The sequence below is a fragment of the Oncorhynchus kisutch genome, unplaced genomic scaffold, assembly GCF_002021735.2.
Source record: "Oncorhynchus kisutch isolate 150728-3 unplaced genomic scaffold, Okis_V2 scaffold2162, whole genome shotgun sequence".
NCBI lineage: Eukaryota > Metazoa > Chordata > Actinopteri > Salmoniformes > Salmonidae > Oncorhynchus > Oncorhynchus kisutch.
In genome coordinates, this window is record NW_022264107.1 from 1 (window position 1) to 24,472 (window position 24,472).

The 24,472-nt window shown below is 41.4% G+C and overlaps 1 protein-coding gene across 1 annotated transcript; it reads right to left on the reverse strand.

Moving 5' to 3' along the window:
* Positions 1 to 1,287: 1,287 nt before the first annotated feature.
* LOC116369329 (zinc finger protein 678-like) lies at positions 1,288 to 22,601 on the reverse strand. The gene is made up of 8 exons (XM_031819452.1): positions 22,110 to 22,601; positions 21,649 to 21,746; positions 21,339 to 21,516; positions 15,020 to 16,280; positions 7,981 to 8,005; positions 6,357 to 6,401; positions 6,049 to 6,226; positions 1,288 to 2,459 (listed from the first exon to the last, which is right to left on the reverse strand). Exons 2-8 carry the CDS (start codon positions 21,649 to 21,651, stop codon positions 1,744 to 1,746), a joined length of 2,406 nt encoding a protein of 801 aa, XP_031675312.1. The 5' UTR covers positions 21,652 to 21,746; positions 22,110 to 22,601; the 3' UTR covers positions 1,288 to 1,743.
* Positions 22,602 to 24,472: the final 1,871 nt, after the last annotated feature.

Here is a 24,472-nt window from a genome sequence, read left to right on the forward strand (position 1 = left end):
CCTTTTCTGGGTATAGATTGTGGCTTCCCCCTCTCCTACATCCAGGTTCTGTTATCTCGGGTCGTAAATACCTGGCGGAGCTCTCTCTCTCCCCCTTTTCATACAGAGAGAGACCACAGAGTGAACAAAGGAATTCACGTGCCGAACTCCTAAATCCCCAAAATGGCAAAATACTATTTGTCCACCTTTGAGAGTGTGGGAAGGGTCTGTGGACACTTAAGGGACAGTTATGTTGAGTGTGTTTCATTGGTGACCTCAGAGAGGACAGGAAACACACATAACTATGTCTCAATGTGTACATTTCTCAATTATCGGGTTTGCATCTAATTCTTGTATAAATGAATGAGTAAAGATGCAACTATTTATGAAATGATGTAATGTGATGTTAAACCTTTAATGTGATAGAATTGTATTCCTTTAAAAGTGTAACTAAGTCATTGGTCCGTCCCGAGGGCACAGACATGATCTGGTGTCATGGAACCGCCTATCCTATTGTTACGAATAAAGTCCCTCCTAAAAAAAAATCCTCTTCAGACTGAGCGCTGTGATTGCGAATAGTTTAGAAAACGCATACATCGGTGTAAGCCGAATACTTATTTTCCACAATAATTTGCAAATAAATTCATAAAAAATCCTACAATGTGATTTTCTGGATTTTTTCTTCTCATTTTGTCTGTCATAGTTGAAGTGTACCTATGATGAAATTACAGGCCTCTCTCATATTTTTAAGTGGGAGAACTTGCACAATTGGTGGCTGACTAAATACTTTTTTGCCCCACTGTATGTACATTTCCGACTTCAACTGTACTATCAACTGTGTGTAATGAACCCTTTTGTCTACCCCGCTTCTTTCTCAGTCCCACTTCCCTTTGTCCACCAAGCCGTCATATCGCCTTAGCCCAGTAGGGAATCTGCCCTATCATTCGTTAGTAACCAGTATCTACTGTTTGTTTCTCAGTCCACACCCACTTCCCTTTGTCCACCAAGCCCAGTAGGGAATCTTCCCTATCATTCGTTAGTAACCAGTATCTACTGTTTGTTTGCGCATTTCTGTGATTATTTAGTTAGTTAATAAATGATTAAGCCAATTGGTGTATGGATGATTTATTTAAAAAAAGGCTGGGTTCGTGCAGATAACCAACAATTTACGACGTTTGGAATGAGACTGATGTGAGTTAAAGAATAATTCATTAATATAAAATGAATTGAAAAGATAATAAAATATCAGAAGAGTTACATTGGGAAAAGTATAACTTTGTAATCTGAAGTCTTTCCGTGGTGCCCCCGACTTCCTAGTTAATTAAATGTACATGATTGGTTTAATCACGTAATAATAATTACAGAGAATTGACTTAATAAAATAAGTCTTCACTTTTAATGATGGCAAAGACACGACAATATTCAATTCATATTTTCTAATAAAAACACACAAATGTATTTTTGAGTATACTTTGTACCATTCAATTTCATGTGGTATAAACAAGTAAACACATTCTCAGTCAACAATATAAGACAATTGGGAGCACTGTGTATGTTCTCTGATGAATTTTAAGTCAATGTGATGTGAAATATATATTTACACACAAGGAGAAGTCATTATTCTCTCCTATGTGGATACGCATATGTTTTTTGAGTAAAATGCCTTCCCCCCACTCTGAACATTTGTAAGACATCTCCCCCGTGTGCGGTCTCATGTCTTCTTTCAGGTGTCCTAATTGGGTAAAAACGCATTGCACGCTGGGATCAGTGGTAAGATTTCTCCCCTGTGTGAATTCGCTCGTGCTCTTTCAGGCTTCCTGACCGGCTAAAACTCTTTCCACACTGGGCGCAACGGAAAGGCTTCTCCCCTGTGTGTATTCGCAAATGATCTTTGAGGGTGTCTAACCGCTTAAAACTCTTTCCACACTGGGAGCAATGGTGAGGCTTCGCTCCTGTGTGTATCCTCTCATGTCTTTTCATGTTAACTAAATGGTTAAAACTCTTTCCACAATGGGAACAGTAGTAAGGCTTCTCCCCTGTGTGAATTCGCTCATGAGCTTCCAGCTTAACTAACGCCGTAAAACTCTTTCCACACTGGGAGCAGTGGTATGGCTTCTCCCCTGTGTGTATTCTCCCATGTCTTTTCATGTTTCCTAACTGGTTAAAACTATTTCCACACTGGCCGCAATGGTATGGCTTCTCTCCTGAGTGTATTCGCTCATGAGCTTTCAGGCTTCCTAACAGGCTAAAACTCTTTCCACACTGGCCGCAATGGTATGGCTTCTCTCCCGTGTGTATTCGCTCATGAGCTTTGAGGCTTCCTAACCGGCTAAAACTATTTCCACACTGGGTGCAATGGTACGGCTTCTCTCCTGTGTGTGTCCTCTCAGGTCTTTTCAGGCTTCCTAACTTGATCTGGGAGCAGAGGTGTCGTCTTGATGTTGTGGAGGTCTTTGGTTCCTCCAAGTTTGGTTTTCCTCCTGCCAAAGACAGTGTTTATATAAAAAGAGACCAGAATGAAACCTCCACTCTCCAATTTTGTGTAAATTTGTTTATATTGCTTTGCCAAGATAATCCATCCACGTGACAGGTAGCATATCAAAAAGCTGATTAAACAGCATTACACAGGTGTACCTTGTGCTGGGGACACTAAAAAGCCACTCTAAAATGTACAGTTGTCACACAACACAATGCCACAGATGTCTCAAGTTTTGAGGGAGTGTGCAAATGAATTGGGGACTGCAGGAATATCCACTGGAGCTGCTACCAGAGAATTGAATGTTGCATTCTCTACCATCAGCCGCCTCCAATGTCTTTTTATAGAATTTGGAAGTCCGTCCAACAGGCCTCACAACCGCAGATCAAGGACCTCCACATCGTCTGAGATCAGCCACCCGGACATCTGATGAAACTGAGGAGTATTTATCCTTGAGGACTATTTAACAAAGCCCTTTTGTGGGGAAAACTAATTCTGATTCGATGGGCCTGGCTCCCAAGTGGGTGGGCTTACGCCCCAACAGACCCACCAATGGCTGCGCCCCTGCCCAGTCATGTGAAGTCCATAGATTAGGGCCTAATAAATGTATTTACGTTGACTACTTTCCTAATTTGAACTGTAAATCATTGAAATTGTTGTTTTCATACCTGTTCAGTATGTACATACAGTGGGGAGAACAAGCATTTGATACACTGCCGATTTTGCAGGTTTTCCTACTTTTTTTAATCATAGGTACACTTCAACTGTGAGAGACGGAATCTAAAGCTAAAATCCAGAAAATCACTTTGTATGATTTTTAAGTATTTAATTTGCATTTTATTGCAGGACATAAGTATTTGATCACCTACCAACCAGTAACAATTCCGGCTCTCACAGACCTGTTAGTTTTTCTTTAAGAATCCCTCCTGGTCTCCACTCATTACCTGTATTAACTGCACCTGTTTGAACTCGTTACCTGTATAAAAGACACCTGTCCACACAGTCAATCAAACAGACTCCAACCTCTCCACAATGGCCAAGACCAGAGAGGGTGTAAGGACATCAGGGATAAAATTGTAGACCTGCACAGGGCTGGGATGGGCTACAGGACAATAGGCAAGCAGCTTGGTGAGAAGGCAACAACTGATGGCGCAATTGTTAGAAAATGGAAGAAGTTCAAGATGACGGTCAATCACCCTCGGTCTGGGGCTCCATGAAAGATCTCACCTTGTGGGGAATCAATGATCATGAGGAAGGTGAGGGATCACCCCAGAAATACACGGCAGGACCTGGTCAATGACCTGAAGAGAGCTTGGACCACAGTCTCAAAAAGAACCATTAGTAACACACTATGCCGTCATGGATTAAAATCCTGCAGCGCACGCAAGGTCCCCCTGCTCAAGCCAGCGCATGTCCAGGCCCGTCGGAAGTTTGACAATGACCATCTGGATGATCCAGAGGAGGAATGGGAGAAGGTCATGTGGTATGATGAGACAAAAATAGAGCTTTTGGGTCTAAACTCCACTCGCCGTGTTTGGAGGAAGAAGAAGGATGAGTACAACCCCAAGAACACCATCCCAACCGTGAAGCATGGAGGTGGAAACATCATTCTTTGGGGATGCTTTCTGCAAAGGGGACAGGACGACTGCACTGTATTGAGGGGAGGATGGATGGGGCCATGTATCGCGAGATCTTGGCCAACAACCTCCTTCCCTCAGTAAGAGTATTGAAGATGGGTCGTGGCTGGGTCTTCCAGCATGACAATGACCCGAAACACACAGCCAGGGCAACTAAGGAGTGGCTCCGTAAGAAGCAACTCAAGGTCCTGGAGTGGCCTAGCCAGTCTCCAGACCTGAACCCAATAGAAAATCGTTGGAGCGAGCTGAAAGTCCGTATTGCCCAGCGACAGCCCTGAAACCTGAAGGATCTGGAGAAGGTCTGTATGGAGGAGTGGGCCAAAATCCCTGATGCAGTGTGTGCAAACCTGGTCAAGAACTACAGGAAACATATGATCTCTGTAATTGCAAACAAAGGTTTCTGTACCAAACATTAAGTTATGCTTTTCTGATGTATCAAATACTTGTGTCATGCAATAAAATGCAAATGAATTACTTAAAAATCATACAACGCGATTTTCTGGATTTTGATTTAGATTCCGTCTCTCACAGTTGAAGTGTACCTATGATAAAAATTACAGATCTCTAAATGCTTTGTAAGTAGGAAAACCTGCAAAATCGGCAGTGTGTTAAATACTTGTTCTCCCCACTGTGTATAGAGAACCAGTCAAAGGTGGACACACCTACTCATTCAAGGGTTTTTCTTTATTTTTCAAAACTATTTTCTACATTGTAGAATAATAGTGAAGACATCAAAACTATGAAATAACACAAATGGAATCACATAGTAAACAAAAAAAAGTGTTAAACAAATCAAAATATATTTTATATTTGAGATTCTTCAAAGTAGCCACCCTTTGTCTTGATGACAGCTTTGCACACTCTTGGCATTCTCTCAACCAGCTTCATGAGGTAGTCATCTGGAAAGCATTTCAATTAACAGGTGTGCCTTGTTTAAATATTAATTAGAGTTTTTCCTTCTTAGTGCGTTTGAGCCAATCAGTTGTCGTTGTGACAAGTTAAAGGGGTATACAGAAGACAGCCCTATTTGGTAAAAGACCAAGTCCAAATGGCTCAAATAAGCAAAGAGAAACAACAGTCCATCATTACTTGAAGACATGGTCAGTCAATACTGAATATTTCAAGAACATTGAAACTTTCTTTAAGTACAGTCGCAAAAAACATCAAAAGCTACGATGAAACTGGCTCTCATGAGGACCTCCACAGGAAAGGAAGACCCTCAGAAAATGCAGCCCAAATAAATGATTTACAGAGTTCAATTAAGAGACACATCTCAACATTAACTGTTCAGAGGAGACTGTGTGAATCAAGAAGCATGAGCAATGGACCGGTGGAAATCTGTCCTTTGGTCTGATGAGTCCAAATTTGAGATTTCCGGTTCCAACCGACATGTCTGTGAGACGCAGAGTAGGTGAACGGATGATCTCCACATGTGTGTTTCCCACCGGGAAGCATTGATGAGCATTCATGAGTGATGGTGCTTTGCTGGTGACACTGTTTGTGATTTATTTAGAATTCAAGTCACACTTAACCAGCATCGCTACCACAGCATTCTGCAGCGATACACCATCCCATCTGGTTTGTGCTTAGTGGGACTATCATTTGTTTTTCAACAGGACAGTGACCCAACCAGAACCAGGCTGTGTAAGTGCTATTTGACCAAGAAGGAGAGTGATGGAGTGCTACATCAGATGACCTGGCCTTCACAATCACCCAACCTCAACCCAAATTGAGATGAATTGAGATGAGTTGGACCGCAGAGTGACGGAAAAGTAGCCAACATGTGCCCAGCATGTGGGAACTCCTTCAAGACTGTTGGAAAAGCATTCCAGGTTAAGCTGGTTGAGAGAATACCAAGAGTGTGCAAAGTTGTTTTTGTTTTAGTCGGGGACAGCCCTATTGGGAACAGATACCAATGGGCAGATCTATTTTATTTGTTCAAACTACAGCACTTACTTTGACGTGTCAAATCTGATCCTTTCTTCTCTTCTCCTCCTCTCACAGTTCCACTCAGCCCTGTTGTTTTCCTGCAGTCCACCAGCAGCACAGACAACCTCTTCATACCCAGCAGTAACGTGCTACCAGGAGAGGCACGATACAGGGACTCCGGGAGGGAGGAAGGGCTAGCGTTGTCCTGGTAACCATAAAGAGGGGACACAGACACATATCATTATGGATGCTGATGTCACTGTTGTCATAAAGTGCCTTACAGAAACCCAGACCCAGATAGAGCAAGCTGTATGCTAGACCAGACCAAGCTGTACCATCTGGTGTTCTGAAATGGAGAGACTCTTCTCTGTCTCGTCAGCATCAGGATGTTGTTGAGGCTCCCCAGAGGATCCACCATAGTCATGTCTCTCTCCTGTGTTAACGAGAACATCAAACAGATGGTGAACTTATTACCATCATCAATTATTACTGTCTATTACAGTCATAGGGTCTTATCAGAGGCATTAATATCTCTAAATTAATTGGGTGCCTTTTGTGTCCCTTTGATATTTTAAGTATAAATTATGCTCCATTATTACATTTTGAAAGCCTGTTATATATAATTAAATCTAATTTAAAAGTCCCAAAAATATATGTATCAATGGCAGATTGACCCTTTAACAATTTATATAGTATCGAACATCACATTGAAGTGAAGAACTTCAGTAGAATGCCCCTTAAAAACCACACATTAATTCAACAACTGCATAGTTTGTGTCCCTGTTTGAAGACAGCACTCACTGGTGTTAATCTGATATTCTGTCTCCTCCTCTTTCACTCCCAAAACGTCTTCCTCCTTCACCTTTACTGAAATAGAACCTTTTAGAGAGGAAGAGGATGCTTTCTCTTCTTTCCCTATAACAGCCTCCTCTTCCATTCTGAAAGGTTGTTTCTCTCCTTTCACTGTAATATCCTCCTCTTCGTCTTTAACGACAATGTTCAGCGCCAGAGCTTCTTTCTCTCCTTTCACTGTAATATCCTCCTCTTCGTCTTTCACGACAACGTTCAGCGCCAGAGCTTCTTTCTCCGGACAGCAGACATCTTCTTCTTCAGCAGGGGATGAGTAGTTTAATGAGCTCATGATCAGGGATGTTAGCTAGCTAGCTAGCAAGCATTAGCGAATAGCCTAGTGCTATTAATGAGCTGTTAGCTAGCTAGCTAGCTAGCTAGCATTAGCGAATAGCCTAGTGCTATTAATGAGCTGTTAGCTAGCTAGCTAGCTAGCTAGCATTAGCGAATAGCCTAGTGCTAGGCTCAGTATCAATCTTTAACAAATTTGCAACTTGAACAGGCAAATCAGGTTCAAGTTAACGTCAACTGAAATGTGTTTTAAACACTGCGATTAGCTAATGTACATTAACATGGCCTAAAACGTCAATCTTTCAGTTTTACCTTGTCTACCAAGCTACCGAGATGGTTGAAATAGTATCCGTGTTGTTGTTCCTGAAGAAGCGTCCGTCCAGTCCATTATACGTCACGCTAGAAGCATCACCTGAAAGACGCTCGTCGCCATCTGCTGACTGGAGTGGGTAACGCAGTGTGGAAACAATAGTTACAACACTTTTTGTATTGGAAAGAACGTCATAATTATTTAACAATAAGCTGATATATTTTCTCTTACGTCTTACAACTAATACTTTCCCGTACACAGACGTAGAAGCGTAATATGAATGTGTAGATGATGAATAAATACTTCCATGAATAGGAAGTGTGTTTATACACATTTACAATATTCATTTTTTATCTAGATGTGACCATACTATTCCCTTAAAGCTACGCTACAAAGCTACAACAGGTGTAGACATTACCGTGAAATTCTTACTGACAAGCCCTTAACCAACAATGTAGTTAAAAAAATAAGATGTAAGAAAAAAAAAGTTACACAATAAAAAACTATACCGTGTTTACAGAGTCAATGTGGAGGCTGTATACAGGGGGTACCAGTACAGAGTCAATGTGGAGGATTATACTACATGGGGGTACCAGTACAGAGTCAATGTTGGAGGCTATATACAGGGGTAACGTACAGAGTCATGTGGAGGTTATATACAGGTGTACGGTACATGAGTCATGTGGAGGCCTGTATACAGGGGGATACCAGTACAGAGGTCAATGTGCGAGGCTGATATACAGGGGGTACCAGTACAGAGTCAATGTGGAGGCTTATATACAGGGGGTACCAGTACAGAGTCAATGTGGAGGCTGATTAACAGGGGGTACCAGTACAGAATCAATGTGGAGGCAGTATACAGGGGTACCAGTTACAGAGTCAATGTGGAGGCTGTATACAGGGGGTACCAGTACAGAGTCAATGTGGAGGCTATATACAGGGGGTACCAGTACAGAGTCATAGTGGAGGCTATATACAGGGGGTACCAGTACAGAGTCAATGTGGAGGCTATATACAGGGGGTACCAGTACAGAGTCAATGTGGAGGCTATATACAGGAGGTACCAGTACAGAGTCAATGTGGAGGCTATATACAGGGGGTACCAGTACAGAGTCAATGTGGAGGCTATATACAGGGGGTACCAGTACAGAGTCAATGTGGAGGCTATATACAGGGGGTACCAGTTCAGAGTCAATGTGGAGGTTATATACAGGGGGTACCAGTACAGAGTCAATGTGGAGGTTATATACAGGGGGTACCAGTACAGAGTCAATGTGGAGGTTATATACAGGGGGTACCAGTACAGAGTCAATGTGGAGGTTATATACAGGGGGTACCAGTACAGAGTCAATGTGGAGGCTATATACAGGGGGTACCAGTACAGAGTCAATGTGGAGGCTATATACAGGGGGTACCAGTACAGAGTCAATGTGGAGGTTATATACAGGGGGTACCGGTACAGAGTCAATGTGGAGGCTGTATACAGGGGGTACCAGTACAGTGTCAATGTGGAGGCTATATACAGGAGGTACCAGTACAGAGTCAATGTGGAGGCTGTATACAGGGGGTACCGGTACAGAGACAATGTGGAGGTTATATACAGGGGGTACCGGTACAGAGTCAATGTGGAGGTTATATACAGGAGGTACCAGTACAGAGTCAATGTGAAGGTTATATACAGGGGGTACCGGTACAGAGTCAATGTGGAGGTTATATACAGGGGGTACCGGTACAGAGTCAATGTGGAGGTTATATACAGGAGGTACCAGTACAGAGTCAATGTGGAGGCTATATACAGGGGGTACCGGTACAGAGTCAATGTGGAGGTTATATACAGGAGGTACCAGTACAGAGTCAATGTGGAGGTTATATACAGGGGGTACCGGTACAGAGTCAATGTGGAGGTTATATACAGGAGGTACCAGTACAGAGTCAATGTGGAGGCTAAATACAGGGGGGTACCTGTACAGAGTCAATGTGGAGGCTATATAAAGGGGGTACCAGTACAGAGTCAATGTGGAGGCTATATACAGGGGGTACCAGTACAGAGTCAATGTGGAGGCTGTATACAGGAGGTACCTGTACAGAGTCAATGTGGAGGCTATATATAGGGGGTACCAGTACAGAGTCAATGTGGAGGCTGTATACAGGGGGTACCAGTACAGAGTCAATGTGGAGGCTGTATACAGGGGGTACCAGTACAGAGTTAATGTGGAGGCTATATACAGGGGGTACCGGTACAGAGTCAATGTGGAGGCTATATACAGGGGGTACCGGTACATATACAGGGGGTACCGGTACAGAGTCAATGTGGAGGCTGTATACAGGGGGTACCAGTATCAAATCAAATCAATCAAATCAAATGTATTTATATAGCCCTTCGTACATCAGCTGATATCTCAAAGTGCTGTACAGAAACCCAGCCTAAAACCCCAAACAGCAAGCAATGCAGGTGTAGAAGCACGGTGGCTAGGAAAAACTCCCTAGAAAAGGCCAATACCTAGGAAGAAACCTAGAGAGGAACCAGGCTATGTGGGGTGGCCAGTCCTCTTCTGGCTGTGCCGGGTGGAGATTATAACAGAACATGGCCAAGATGTTCAATGTTCATAAATGACCAGCATGGTCGAATAATAATAAGGCAGAACAGTTGAAACTAGAGCAGCAGCACAGTCAGGTGGAAGTTGAAACTGGAGCAGCAGCATGGCCAGGTAGACTGGGGACAGCAAGGAGTCATCATGTCAGGTAGTCCTGGGGCATGGTCCTAGGGCTCAGCAGTGCCAGCGTGGCTGGCGGGACAGCAGGAGTCTCATTCAGGTGTCTGGGCATGGTCCTAGGGCTCAGGTCTCCGAGAGAGAGAAAAAGGAGAAGGAGAATTAGGAACGCAACTTAGATTCTACACAGGACACCGAATAGGACAGGGAGTACTCCAGATATAACAAACTGACCAGCCCCCCGAACTAACTACTGCTACATACAATGTGGAGGCTGTACACAGGGGTACCGGACTAACACATGGAGGCTATATAAGGGTTACCCGTACAGAGTCCCCCTGTGGCGGTTATATCCGGCGGTACCAGTACAGAGTCAATGTAGGAGGCTATATACAGGGGGTACCAGTAGAGTCAATGTGGAGGCTATATACAGGAGGTACCAGTACAGAGTCAATGTGGAGGCTATATACAGAAGGTACCAGTACAGTGTCAATGTGGAGGCTATATACAGGAGGTACCAGTACAGAGTCAATGTGGAGGCTGTATACAGGAGGTACCAGTACAGAGTCAATGTGGAGGCTATATACAGGAGGTACCAGTACAGAGTCAATGTGGAGGCTATATACAGGAGGCTATATACAGGAGGTACCAGTACAGAGTCAATGTGGAGGCTATATACAGGAGGTACCAGTACAGAGTCAATGTGGAGGCTATATATAGGAGGTACCAGTACAGAGTCAATGTGGAGGCTATATACAGGAGGTGCCAGTACAGAGTCAATGTGGAGGCTATGTACAGGAGGTACCAGTACAGAGTCAATGTGGAGGCTATATACAGGAGGTACCAGTACAGAGTCAATGTGGAGGCTATATATAGGAGGTACCAGTACAGAGTCAATGTGGAGGCTATATATAGGAGGTACCAGTACAGAGTCAATGTGAAGGCTTGCTCGTGTTTCTTGGCCCAAGTCTCTTCTTCTTATTGGTGTCCTTGAGTAGTGGTTTCTTTGCAGCAATTCGACCATGAAGGCCTGATTCACACAGTCTCCTCTGAACAGTTGATATTGAGATGTGTCTGTTTGTTCAACTCTGTGAAACATTTATTTGGGCAGCAATTTCTGAGGCTGGTAACTCTAATGAACTTATCCTCTGCAGCAGAAGTAACTCTGGGTCTCAATAAAATGCAAATTAATTACTCAAATCATGTGATTTTCTGGATTTTTGTTTTAGATTCCGTCTCTCACGGTTGAAATGTATCTATGATAAAAAATGACAGACCTCTACATGCTTTGTAAGTACTTAGTAGGAAAACCTGCAAAATCGTCAGTGTATCAAATACTTGTTCTCCCCACTGTATAGCCATATTATAAAGTATGAAAAGGCTTGTTCGTTCACATGTCATGAATTCACTATGACATGATATTTGTATTACGACTTTTATTATGTAATAGATCATATGGGTTGAAAAGTGTTTTATTAGAAAAGTATGAAAATCAAATTAAATATTATTATTCACGTGCCGAATACAACCGGTGTAGACCTTAGTGAAATGCTTACTTACAAGCCCTTCACCAACAATGCAGTTAAGAAAAATACTTGTTAAGTAAAATAAATAGTTTTGTTTAAAAAAAAAGATGCACAGCGCCCTTAACCACTGGAGTCTCTTCACTGTCTGATCTTCATTCCTACAGCCTTCATCCCCATCCCTGGAGTCTATTCACCGAGTAAGTAAAGATAGTTTAAGAAACCTCTCCCATTCTACTTGTCTATTTTCTTTGTTTAGAAATAGTCATTTGTGTGACCTAATGATTTTCCCTACAATTTCTTTTAAGGATTTAGAAATATAGAACATGTAGAACGAGGAATGTCAGAGTCTGGAATAAAAATATATACAGTTGGTTTACAATGTATATGACGGTGTGTCTAGACATTAGGGACCGTCTATGAATATAAAAGGTGTTTACAGTAGTAGTTATATAGGATGAGCCTTGACTAGAATACAGGGTGGAGTACTGGGTGGTAGACGGCTAGTAACAGTGACTAAGTTCAGGGCAGGGTACTGGGCGGAGGCCGGCTAGAGGTGACTATTTAACAGTCTGATGACCTGGAGATAGACCACACATTAACCACACAATAAGTATTGTGGTGGCAGCATCATGTTATGGGTATGCTTGTCACCGGCAGGGACTGGTGAGTTTGTCAGGATCAAAAGAAATATGAAAGGAGAAAAGTGTAGACTTTGTATAGGCACTGTACAGCCTTAACTGTGGAGTGACCCCATAAAATGGGATATCAGCCAACTCAGTGACAACTACAGAACACAACAATGTATAGTTTACACAAATATTAGTCTCTTAGCTCTTATTGCAGGACTTTGACTGTGGTACATCACCTCCCCAGTCAACGTATTGTGTGTATTGAAAATTCATATAGGACTGTACAGCTAGCTAACTGGCTACTGATCAACCTATTGTGTGTATTGAACATTCATATAGGACTGTAGCAGCTAGCTAACTGGCTACTGATCAACCTATTGTGTGTATTGAACATTCATATTGAACAGCCTTACCTATAGAGTAGCACCACCACCCATCAGCCCATTCTCTTCTTGATGTCAAAGCTGCAGTGTATTGTTGCTATAGGAGTTTATGATTAATAATCCTATTTACTTCAAGACACACTAAGATGTCACCATACTATTCATTTAAAGCCCCTCTGTCAGATATAAATCATCAGAGTGGGAAACCAACTGACATGGAAACAATGGAGCAAATGTATCACTATCAGAGGGGTGTATTATGACATCAGATAGAACTACTCAGACATTCCAAATATCACTTGATTATCAGAGGGGTGTATTATGACATCATATAGAACTACTCAGACATTCCAAATCAGGCTTCATCCACATCATGAAGGTGGATATTGATCCAACCATTTCAAAAGTAATGACCGGCCTGACGGAAACAGGTTATGCCTGAACAATTTTATAAAAGCCGACAAACTATATGTTAGTTCGTTTGACATGCTGGGGACTTCTTGCGTCAGTAAAAATGTATAAGCGAGTAATGGAGGTGGAAACTCCTTTATGAGCAAATATTTATATAATAACCATCACATCTTAGTTAACTTGGAGTCATGCGATGATATGTTGTGTGGTCCTCCCACTACGACTTGGGAACCCATGCAGTTTATTAGGCTACAGATGAAATAAGTTATGAACTTCACAGGGTGGTGAAAGTGCACGTGATGAGCTTGATGCTCCTTTCCAATACATATTGATGGTCTTATTCTGGTGACAGGTGACATGATGATCGATGCTTGGCTGCCATTTGACAAATAAAATAATATCGCTCTCATCCATAATAATCTCATCATGTAGGTAGCCTACCAACACTGTATCTATGAGCTGCTGGCTACAGTGCACGGGACAAGAGAAGTTTTGCTATATAATGCAACAGTTTCATTAAACCATCAGTAGAGTTGAAAATGCGATGGAAACCATTGGGAATTTAACAGCAAAAGTTATTTATTTGTCACGCAAAGCCTTTAATCTGCAATAAATCTGTTTGATAGAAACATTTCTGGTGGGAAAATGTATATATTGTTTTATGCAGATTTTTGAATATTCACATGAAAATCTGTCTCAAATTACATGGAAACTTAGCTACTAAGGTGGATATCGATCCAACACCTGCTGCTTATTCAAACCAGCCCACTGGGCACAGACGTCAGTTCAACATCTAGTTTCTATTTACATTTCTTTGATTCGTCAACTAATGTGAATTTAACATGAAATCAACACTAAATGCCACCTGTCATTGGATTTAGGTTGCTGGTTGGGTGAAACACAAAATGTTACCAGTCATTGGATATCGGTTGCTGGTTGGGTGAAACACTAAATGTTACCAGTCATTGGATTTAGGTTGCTGGTTGGGTGAAACACAAAATGTTACCTGTGGAAACAATGTTTATTCAATCAGTGGGAGGCTTGTAAATTCCCCCAGGAAAGTGGAACGAGGAACTCTTCTGTGAGACAATGATAAATAGCAATCCTTGGGAGAGTTGTGGTGGATATTATAAAATAAGGATCTGCTGGAGTCCAAGTCAAACCAATATTCTTTATTTCTGAGCTCAGAGAGAATAACAGAGTTACACAGCACAGTGTAGACAGTCTGAATTCCTGAAGCATTGAGTGATGAGCACATATCTTTATAGTTTCCTGTTCCTGGGCGGGACTTTATTCATACAAGGACACAGGTGCAAATTGGTTTGCAACACAGGATGATACTCCCAAGAACAGGAGCTTATAATAGGACAGTTTCACAAGGTTAGTCACATACTCAGTTATGTGGACACACAAACAATTAACATTTTCCATTACAGAGTCTGAACATTTTCATTTCATTAAATCATCAGTGGGCCAACAATGCAAATGTCAACAATGGAACTAATGCATCACATCCAAATATCACTTGATTATCTGTAGTGCTGGAGGAATGGCACACCCAGATAAACACACACAGAGTTTAAAAAAAGGACAGTTTAAAACAAGGAACCTGATCTCCTTTATATTCAAACTGACAGACTCCATAGTCAATTCATGTTTTCTAATAAAAACAAACAAATATATGTTTGAGTATACCCTGTACCATTTAATTCATATGGTAATGACAGGTAAACACATTGTCAGTCAACAATATTAGACAACGGGAGCACTGTGTATGTTCTCTGATGAATTTTAAGTCAATGTGATGTGAAATATCAACATACACGCTAAGAGAAGCCTTCCCCTCTGTGTGCAGTATAATGTGTTCTTTCAGGCTTCCTAAATGGGCAAATGGTTTGCGCCCTGTGAGGAGTGGTAAGGCTTCTCTCCTGTGTGTATTCTCTCATGTTGTTTCAGGGTTCCTCTCTGCTTGAAAAACTTTCCACACTGGGAGCAGTGGTACGGCTTCTCTCCTGTGTGTATTCTCTCATGTCCTTTCAGCATCCCCGAATGGTTGAAACACTTTCCACATTGGGAGCAGTGGTAAGGCTTCTCTCCTGTGTGTATTCTCTCATGTTGTTTCAGCGCCCCCGACTGGTTGAAACACCTTCCACATTGGGAGCAGTGGTACGGCTTCTCTCCTGTGTGTATTCTCTCATGTTGTTTCAGGGTTCCTCTCTGCTTGAAAAACTTTCCACACTGGGAGCAGTGGTACGGCTTCTCTCCTGTGTGTATTCTCTCATGTCCTTTCAGCATCCCCGAATGGTTGAAACACTTTCCACATTGGGAGCAGTGGTAAGGCTTCTCTCCTGTGTGTATTCTCTCATGTTGTTTCAGCGCCCCCGACTGGTTGAAACACCTTCCACATTGGGAGCAGTGGTAAGGCTTCTCTCCTGTGTGTATTCTCTCATGTAGTTTCAGGTCCCCCGAATGGTTGAAACACTTTCCACATTGGGAGCAGTGGTAAGGCTTCTCTCCAGTGTGTATTTTCTCATGTTGTTTCAGGTGTCCACTCTGGTTGAAAAACTTTCCACATTGGGAGCAGTGGTAAGGCTTCTCTCCTGTGTGTATTCTCTCATGGTCTTTCAGCATCCCCGAATGGTTGAAACACTTTCCACATTGGGAGCAGTGGTAAGGCTTCTCTCCTGTGTGTATTCTCTCATGTTGTTTCAGCATCCCCGAATGGTTGAAACACTTTCCACATTGGGAGCAGTGGTAAGGCTTCTCTCCTGTGTGTATTCTCTCATGTTGTTTCAGCGCCCCCGACTGGTTGAAACACCTTCCACATTGGAAGCAGTGGTAAGGCTTCTCTCCTGTGTGTATTCTCTCGTGTTGGTTCAGGAATGCTTTCCGGTTGAAACACTTTCCACACTGGGAGCAGTGGTAAGGCTTCTCTCCTGTGTGTATTCTCTCGTGCCGTTTCAGCACCCCTGACTGGTTGAAACCCTTTCCACACTGGGAGCAGTGGTAAGGCTTCTCCCCTGTGTGTATCCTCTCATGTTGTTTCAGTTGTGCTTTCTGTTTAAAACTCTTTTCACACTGGGAGCACTGGTGTCGTCTTGCTTGTTTGGACTTCCCTGGCTCTGGTTCCTCTGAGTCTGGTCTTTCTCCTGCCAAAGATAGTGTTATTTTTAAATAGAGACCCAAATGAAACCACATGATAAAACAACCTTGCTATGAGGGTAAATCCTAAATCCGATCTCTTAATAACCTGATGCCAGTTTTAACAATCTTAGTGTGATTTTAAAACAAATGTAGAGCTTCCTGGTAATTACTGCTATGTTTACATTACTTATTCATCCTGTTTTACAAGTCAGAACACAAAAACCTAGACAATTCTAGGACACTGAAGACACAGGCGTCGCTGGATTCCAATTGAACAGGTGGTTCTAAATATATAACATTCATAGCTGTATGATACAGAATGTGACCTACACACTTCCTTAAACATCAAATAACTAAAGAAGTAATTTTGTGTGGAAGTCCAAAACTTGTTTTTACGTTGAAGATACAAAGCACATCAGTAACATCTCCCCGTTGTTGAAAGGGTTTGACACATTGCTGTTTAAATGGACCAATTTCTTATTTAGACATTCACAGATTTTCAACATTTTGATTATCGCTGATGTCATATTTTGGGTAAATGTTCCTAAAACTGATAGTAACAACAATAAAAATATATATAAACGCAACAACAAAAAAAAGATTGCAGAATTTTTTACATCCCTGTTAGTCAACATTTATTCTTTGCCAAGATAATCCATCCACCTGACAGTGTGGCATATCAAGAAGCTGATTGAACAGCTTGGTTATTACACAGGTGCATCTTGTGCTGGGGATAATAAAAGGCAACCCGAAAATGTGCAGTTTGTTCAAACAACAATGCCACAGGTCTCTGAGGGAGCGGGCAATTGGCATGCTGACTGCAGGAATGTCCACTGGAGCTGTTGTCAGGGAATTTAATGTACAGTACCAGTCAAAAGGTTGGACTCCCCTCCTCTTTCAAGGGTTTTTCTTTATTTTTACTATTTTCTACATTGTAGAATAATAAAGTGTTAAATCAAAATATATATTTTATTCTTCAAAAGTTGCCACCCTTGCTTTCTCTCAAACAGCTTCACCTGGAATCCTTTTCCAACAGTCTTGTAGGCGTTCCCACATATGCTGAGAACTAGTAGGCCGCTTTCCCTTCACATCTGCGATCCAACTCATCCCAAACCATCTTGATACAATACATTAGATTCAAAGGTACCAAAAAGTACAGTAAAAATTACTTCCATCTCTGGAAATGTGGACAAAAAAAAAAAAAATGATAAAATAAAAAACCGTGTGGGATTGTGTAGGTCAGGTCATCTGATGCATCACTCTCCTACTTGATCAAATAGCTCTTACACAGCCTGGAGGTGTGTTGGGTCATTGTCCTGTTGAAAAACCAATGACAGTGGGACTAAGCCCAAACCAGATGGGATGGCATATATATTTGTAGAATGGTGTGGAAGCCATGCTGGTTAAGTGTGACTTTGATTTATTTATTCATGACATTGTCAACAGCAAAGCACCCGCACATCATCACATCTCCTCCTCCATGCTTCACGGTGGGAACCACACATGCGGAGATAATCTGTTCATCTACTCCTCGTTTCACAAAGACATGAAGCTCTGATCCAAAAATCTCAAATTTGGACTCATCAGACCCAAGGACAGATATCCACCGGTCTAATGTCCATTGCTCGTGTTTCTTGGCCCAAGCAAGTCACTTCTTCTTATTGGTGTCCTTTAGTAGTGGTTTCCTTGCAGCAATTGGACCATGAAGGCCTGATTCACGCAGTCTCCTCTGAACCGATGATGTTGAGATGTGTCTGTTACTTGAACTTTGTGAAGCATTTATTTGGGCTGCAATTTCTAAGGCTGGTAACTCTAATGAACTTATGCATCAGAAGTAACTCTGGATCTTCCATTATTGTGGTGGTCCTTAAAGTAATGATGGACTGTTGTTCCTCTTTGCTAATTTGAGCTGTTCTTGACATAATATGGACTTTTACCTTGTCACAACACAACTGATTGCGGAACATTTCGACAACATCCGGTGATATTGCAGAGTGCAAAATATATATTTTTTATGAGAAATATTTAACTTTCATGCATTCACAAGTGCAATACCACAAATTAAAGCTTAAGACTCCATAATGTTTCATCATTAGATGCTACAGTCCTCTAAGACTCCATAATGTTTCATCATTAGATGCTACAGTCCTCTAAGACTCCATAATGTTTCATCATTAGATGCTACAGTCCTCCTTTAAGACTCCATAATGTTTCATCATTAGATGCTACAGTCCTCCTTTAAGACTCCATAATGTTTCATCATTAGATGCTACAAGGCTCCTTTAAGACTCCATAATGTTTCATAATTAGATGCTACAGTCCTCATTTAAGACTCCATAATGTTTCATCATTAGATGCTACAGTCCTTTAAGACTCTATAATGTTTCATCATTAGGTGCTACAGTCCTCCTTCAATACTCCATCATGTTTAGAATGTGTCTGGAAGCGCTACTCTATCTATTCTACTCTCATCCTTTAGGTTTTAATAATATTAAAAAAATAATAATGTTATAATAGGTAATAATTAACTTTAATAACTAGGGTTAATACCTGCCTGGCGCACCAACAAAATATTTCTTTAGCCCCCTCTAACAATACCACTACAGAATTAGCATAGTAGGCCATGTAACTTAACCTGTAGTGACACCCAGCCCGTGAACGGGACAGTTATCATCATCTGACACTAATTAGCATAACGCAACGGACATAAATCTTCCTAGAAAATCTTCCTATTCATGAAAATCACAAGTGAAATCTATTGGAACACAGCTTAGCCTTTTGTTAATCACCCTGTCATCTCAGATTTTCAAAATATGCTTTACAGCCAACGCTAGACAAGCATCTGTGTAAGTTTATCATAGCCTAGCATAGCATTATGCCTTGCTAGCAGCAGGCAAACTTGTCACGGAAATCAGAAAAGCAATCAAATTAAATCGTTTACCTTTGATGAACTTCAAATGTTTTCACTCACAAGACTCCCAGGTAGACAGCCAAAGTTCATTTTTTCCCAAAATTGTAGGCGAAATAGCTCTGTTTGTTCTTCACGTTTGGCTGAGAAATCGCCCGGAAATTGCGGTCACAACTCTGAAAAATATTCCAAATTAGCTCCATAATATCGACAAAAACATGGCAAACGTTATTTAGAATCAATCCTCAAGGTGTTTTTCTAATATCTATTTGATAATATATCCGTCGGGACAATTCCTTTTTCTCTAGGACCGATTGGAGTAATGGCTACCTCTGCACTTTACGCGAGAATCTCTCTCGGAGCCACCATGTGACCACTTACGCAATGTGCCCCCATACGGCTATTCTTCAACAGAAATGCGTAAAACTACGTCACAATGCTGTAGACACCTTGGGGAATATGTAGAAAGCGTAAGCTCGTTGATGGTACATTCAAAGCCATATAGGGAGTCATTGGAACGCAGCGCTTTCAAAACCTGGGGCACTTCTGGATTGGATTTTTCTCAGGCTTTCGCCTGCAACATCAGTTCTGTTATACTCACAGACAATATCTTTACAGTTTTGGAAACGTTAGATTGTTTTCTATCCAAAGCTGTCAATTATATGCATATTCTAGCATCTTCTTCTGCAAAATATCCCATTTAAAACGGGGACGTTTTAAATGGGAAATATTTAGGAAATATTTAGGACTAACTTATTCCTTGACACCCATTCTGAAACTAACTGCAGCTCTATGTTAAGTGTTGCAGTCATTTCAGTTGCTTTAGTAGCTGACGTGTACAGTGTTGAGTCATCCGCATACATAGACTCACTGGCTTTACTCAAACGTCATCGGCATGCTGTTGGTAAAGATTGAAAAAAGTAGGTGCCAAACAGCTGCCCTGGGGAATTCCTGATTCAAACTTGATTTTGTAGCTCTGGGGCGGCAGGTAGCCTAGTGGTTAGAGCGGTAGGCCAGTAACCGAAAGATTGCTGGATCGAATCCCCGAGTTGACAAGGTAAAAAACTCATTCTGCCCCTGAACAAGGCCGTCATTGAAAAAAATAATTTGTTCTTAACTGACTTGCCTAGTTAAATAAAGGTTACATTTGAAAAGAAAAACTCTTTATCCACAATATAGCAGGGGGTGTAAAGCCTTACGTTTTGTCAGCAGCAGGCTATGATCGATAATGCCAAAAGCTGCACTGAAGTCTAACAAAACAGCCCCAACAATATTTTTTCATGAATCTCTCTCAGCCAATCAGTCATTTGCAAGTGCTGTGCTTGCTGTATGAACTTCCCTATAAGCTAAAAGTCTATATTTGTTTACTGTAAAATAGCATTGTATCTGGTCAAATAGATTTTATTTGCGCAAAATTTCATTTAATTGAAGATGCTCCAAAGATTTTTACAATCATTCTTCATGTATTTTATCTTTGTTTCATTGTGTACTTTCTTCTTTTTATTCAGTTTAGTCAAATGATTTCTCAATTTGCAATAGGTTTGCCAATCAGTTCTTCAGCCAGACCTATATCCAATCTCTTTTGCCTCCCTCTTCATCATACCATTTTTTCAATTCCTCATCAATTCACGTGGATTTAACAGTTTTTACAGTCATTTTCTTAATGGGTGCATGCTTATTAGTAACTGGGATAAGCAGTTTCAAATGTGTCACGGGCAGTGTCTGGTTGCTCATCATTACACACCACGGACCAACAAATATTATTTACATCATCAACATAGGAATCACTACAAAAAAATGTATGACCTCTTATACACAATATTAGGCCCAGCCTTTGGAACTGTGGTTTTCCTAGACATGGCTACTATATTGTGATCACTACATCTGATGGATCTGGATACTGCTTTAAAACCCATATCTGCAGCATTAGTAAAGATATGATCAAACCATGTTGATGATTTCATTCCTCTACTGTTTGTCACTACCCTGGTAGGTTGATTGATAACCTGAACAAGGTTGCCGGCACTGGTTACAGTTTGAAGCTTTTGCTTGAGTGGGCAGCCTGATCACAGTTTTCCTCCATATTCATAACATCCATATACACCAGTCTATCTTCCTGTCAACTAACAGAACTCTGCTAAATTACAGCACTTACTTTGATGTGTCAAATCTGATCCTTTCTTCTCTTCTCCTCCTCTCACAGTTCCACTCAGCCCCGTTGTTTTCCTGCAGTCCACCAGCAGCACAGACAACCTCTTCATACCCAGCAGTAAGGTGCTACCGGGAGAGGCACGATACAGGGTCTCCGGGAGGGAGGAAGGGCTAGTGTTGTCCTGGTAACCATAAAGAGAGGACACAGACGCATATCATTATGGATGCTGAATTCACTGTTGTCATAAACTGCTTTACAGAAACCCAGCCCCCAAGCAAGAGAAAGCTGTTTGCTTGTCCAGACCAAGCTGTACCATCTGGTGTTCTGATCTGGAGAGACTCTTCTCTGCCACGTCAGCATCAGGATGTTGTTGAAGCTCCCCAGAGGATCCACCATAGTCATGTCTCTCTCCTGTGTTAATGAGAACATCAAAATGAGTAGTAAACTTATAACCGTCTAATAAAATCATAGGGTCTTACAAGAGGCATGAATATGTCCCTTTGATATTTTAAGTAGAGATTATGCTTCAATATTGAATTTTAAAAGCCTGTTATACTAGATGAGGGGAACTTTAATGTAGACCACATGGAGAATTCAATACATTTAATTGAAAAGTCCCTAAAATATATGAACCAATGGCAGATCGACCCTTTAACAATTCCTACAGTACTGAACAACATATTCAAGTGTAGAACTTCAGTGGAATGCCCCTTTAAAACCACACATTAGTTCAACAACGGCATAGTTTGTGTCCCTGTTAAAGACAGTACTCACTGGTGTTAATCTGATATTCTGTCTCTTCCTCTTTCACTGCCAAAACGTCTTCCTTCTTCACCTTTGAGATAGCATCCTCTTCCTCTCTAAACGGTTCTTTCTCTTCTTTCACTATAACAGAAGTATTCTTTCTCCAAACAGCAGACCCCCTCTTTATTAGCAAGGGAGGAGTAGTTTAGTGAGCTCATGGTCAGGGATGTTATCTAGCTAGCTAGCATTAGCGACTAGCCTAGTGCTAGGCTCAGTATCAATCTTTAACACGTTTGCAAATTGAACCAGTTGATACGTCAACCGAAAATCGTTTAAAACACTGAGATTAGCTAATGTACATTAACATGGTCTAAAACGTCAATCTTTCAGTTTTATGTTGGCTAGCAAGCTACCGACGTGGTTGAAAGAGTTGACGCCTTGTTGTTCCTGAAGAAGCGTCCCGTCCAGTCCATTATACGTCACGCAAGAAGAGTCAACTGAAAGACGCTCATCGCCATCTGCTGACTGGAGTGGGTAACGCAGTTTGGAAACAATAGTTACTACACTTTTTGTATTGGAAAGAACGTCATAATTATTTAATAATTAATGATTTAATAATAAGCTGATACATTTTCTCTTCCAAATAATACGTTCCTGTACACAGAAGCAGAAGCTCAATATGAATATGTAGATGATTAATAAATACTTATATGAATAGGTAGTGTGTTGATATACATTTTCTCTGTTAATTTTTCACATTCTTTTTTAATCTACATGTGACCATACTATTCCCTTAAAGCCACGCTCTATAAGATACAAATCATCCTGTAAACAACAGAACAAATGCATCACATGCAAATAGCACTTGGTTATCTGTAGTGCTATACACTGGGTAGACAAAACATTAAGAACAGCTGCTCCTTCCATGACTTAGAAAGACTAGGTGAATCCAGGCTAAAGCTATGATCCCTTACTGATGTCACTAGTTAAATCCACTTCAATCCGTGTAGATGAAGGGGGGAGACAGGTTAAATAACGATTTTTAAGCCTTGAGACATGAGACATGGATTGTGCATGTGTGCCATTTAGAGAGTTAATGGGGAAGACAAAATATTTAAGTTACTTTGCACGGGGTATGGTAGTAGGTGCCAGGCGCACCGGTTTGTGTCAAGAACTGCAACGCTGCTGGGTATTTCAGCTCAACAGTTTCCCATGTGTACCAAGAGTGGTCCACCACCCAAACAGTGGTGGTTTGTGCCGTTTAAGATGAGGCAGGACAACTTGTTTTTTCATGAGCATGGCCTTAATTCTATTACAGCATATGGACGACTGTCATTCATATTTCACTCACCCTGTTCAATGGAACAGCAATAGGTTTAGGCTACTACATGATACTCTAATTGTCCCTATACCCATCATGAGGTAGCAACCTAGCCTATGAATGAAAGTTTAGGATGTAGGTTCACACAGGTCGAGATAAAGTTTTGCGGTGACAGACAGTGCCACATGGACAGACAGTGACACATTCAATACTGCCTTGCACACTCTCGCCTGCATCTAGCTGAAATAGAGATATCACTGGACAAATTCAGGTATGTTTATCCCCGTTTTGTTCCATTTAAACGTTTGTCAACAGAATCGGCGGAATGAATACACCCCTGATCATGCATAAACACAGTTCACTTTCATTACAGACACGTTGTATTCCCTCTTGCATCTATGTGCTCTCCTCTTATCACCTTCTCCCTTTGTTTCTGTACTTCAATGCACAACACATCAGCTGTATGTGACCAGGAGAAAAAACCTTTCCAAGCCAAACCATTTCATAACTGCTACACACAGCTTACATTGTTGTCAACTGTGTAACTGTGTAAGTCTATGGAAGCCTTGAGAACCATAATCCTCCTAGGTTTTGTATTGTGGTCAATATACCCAGAGGAGGATGCAAAATAGTATGTTTTAATAAATTATTTGGTGGCGTGATTATATTTAGTATAGTTTTATCTAAAAAGGACAACTTTAAAATATTTTACCATTTTTATTTTTCTGAAAATAACTGAGGACGATGGTCCTCCCCTTCCTCCTCTGAGGAGACCCCACTGCACCCAAAGGACACCCAGCCAACTTGACACAATTGTGGGAAGCATTGGAGTCAACATGGGCCAGCATCCCTGTGGAATGCTTTCGACACCTTGTAGAGTCCATGCCCCGACGAATTGAGGCTATTCTGAGGGAGAAAGGGGAGGGTCCAACTCCATATTAGGAAGGTGTTCCAAATGTTTGGTATAATCAGTGGATATATCTGCCATTTAGCAGACACTTTTATCCAAAGGGATTTGCAGTCATGTGTACAAACACTTTACATATGGGTGGTCCCAGGAATCAAACCCACT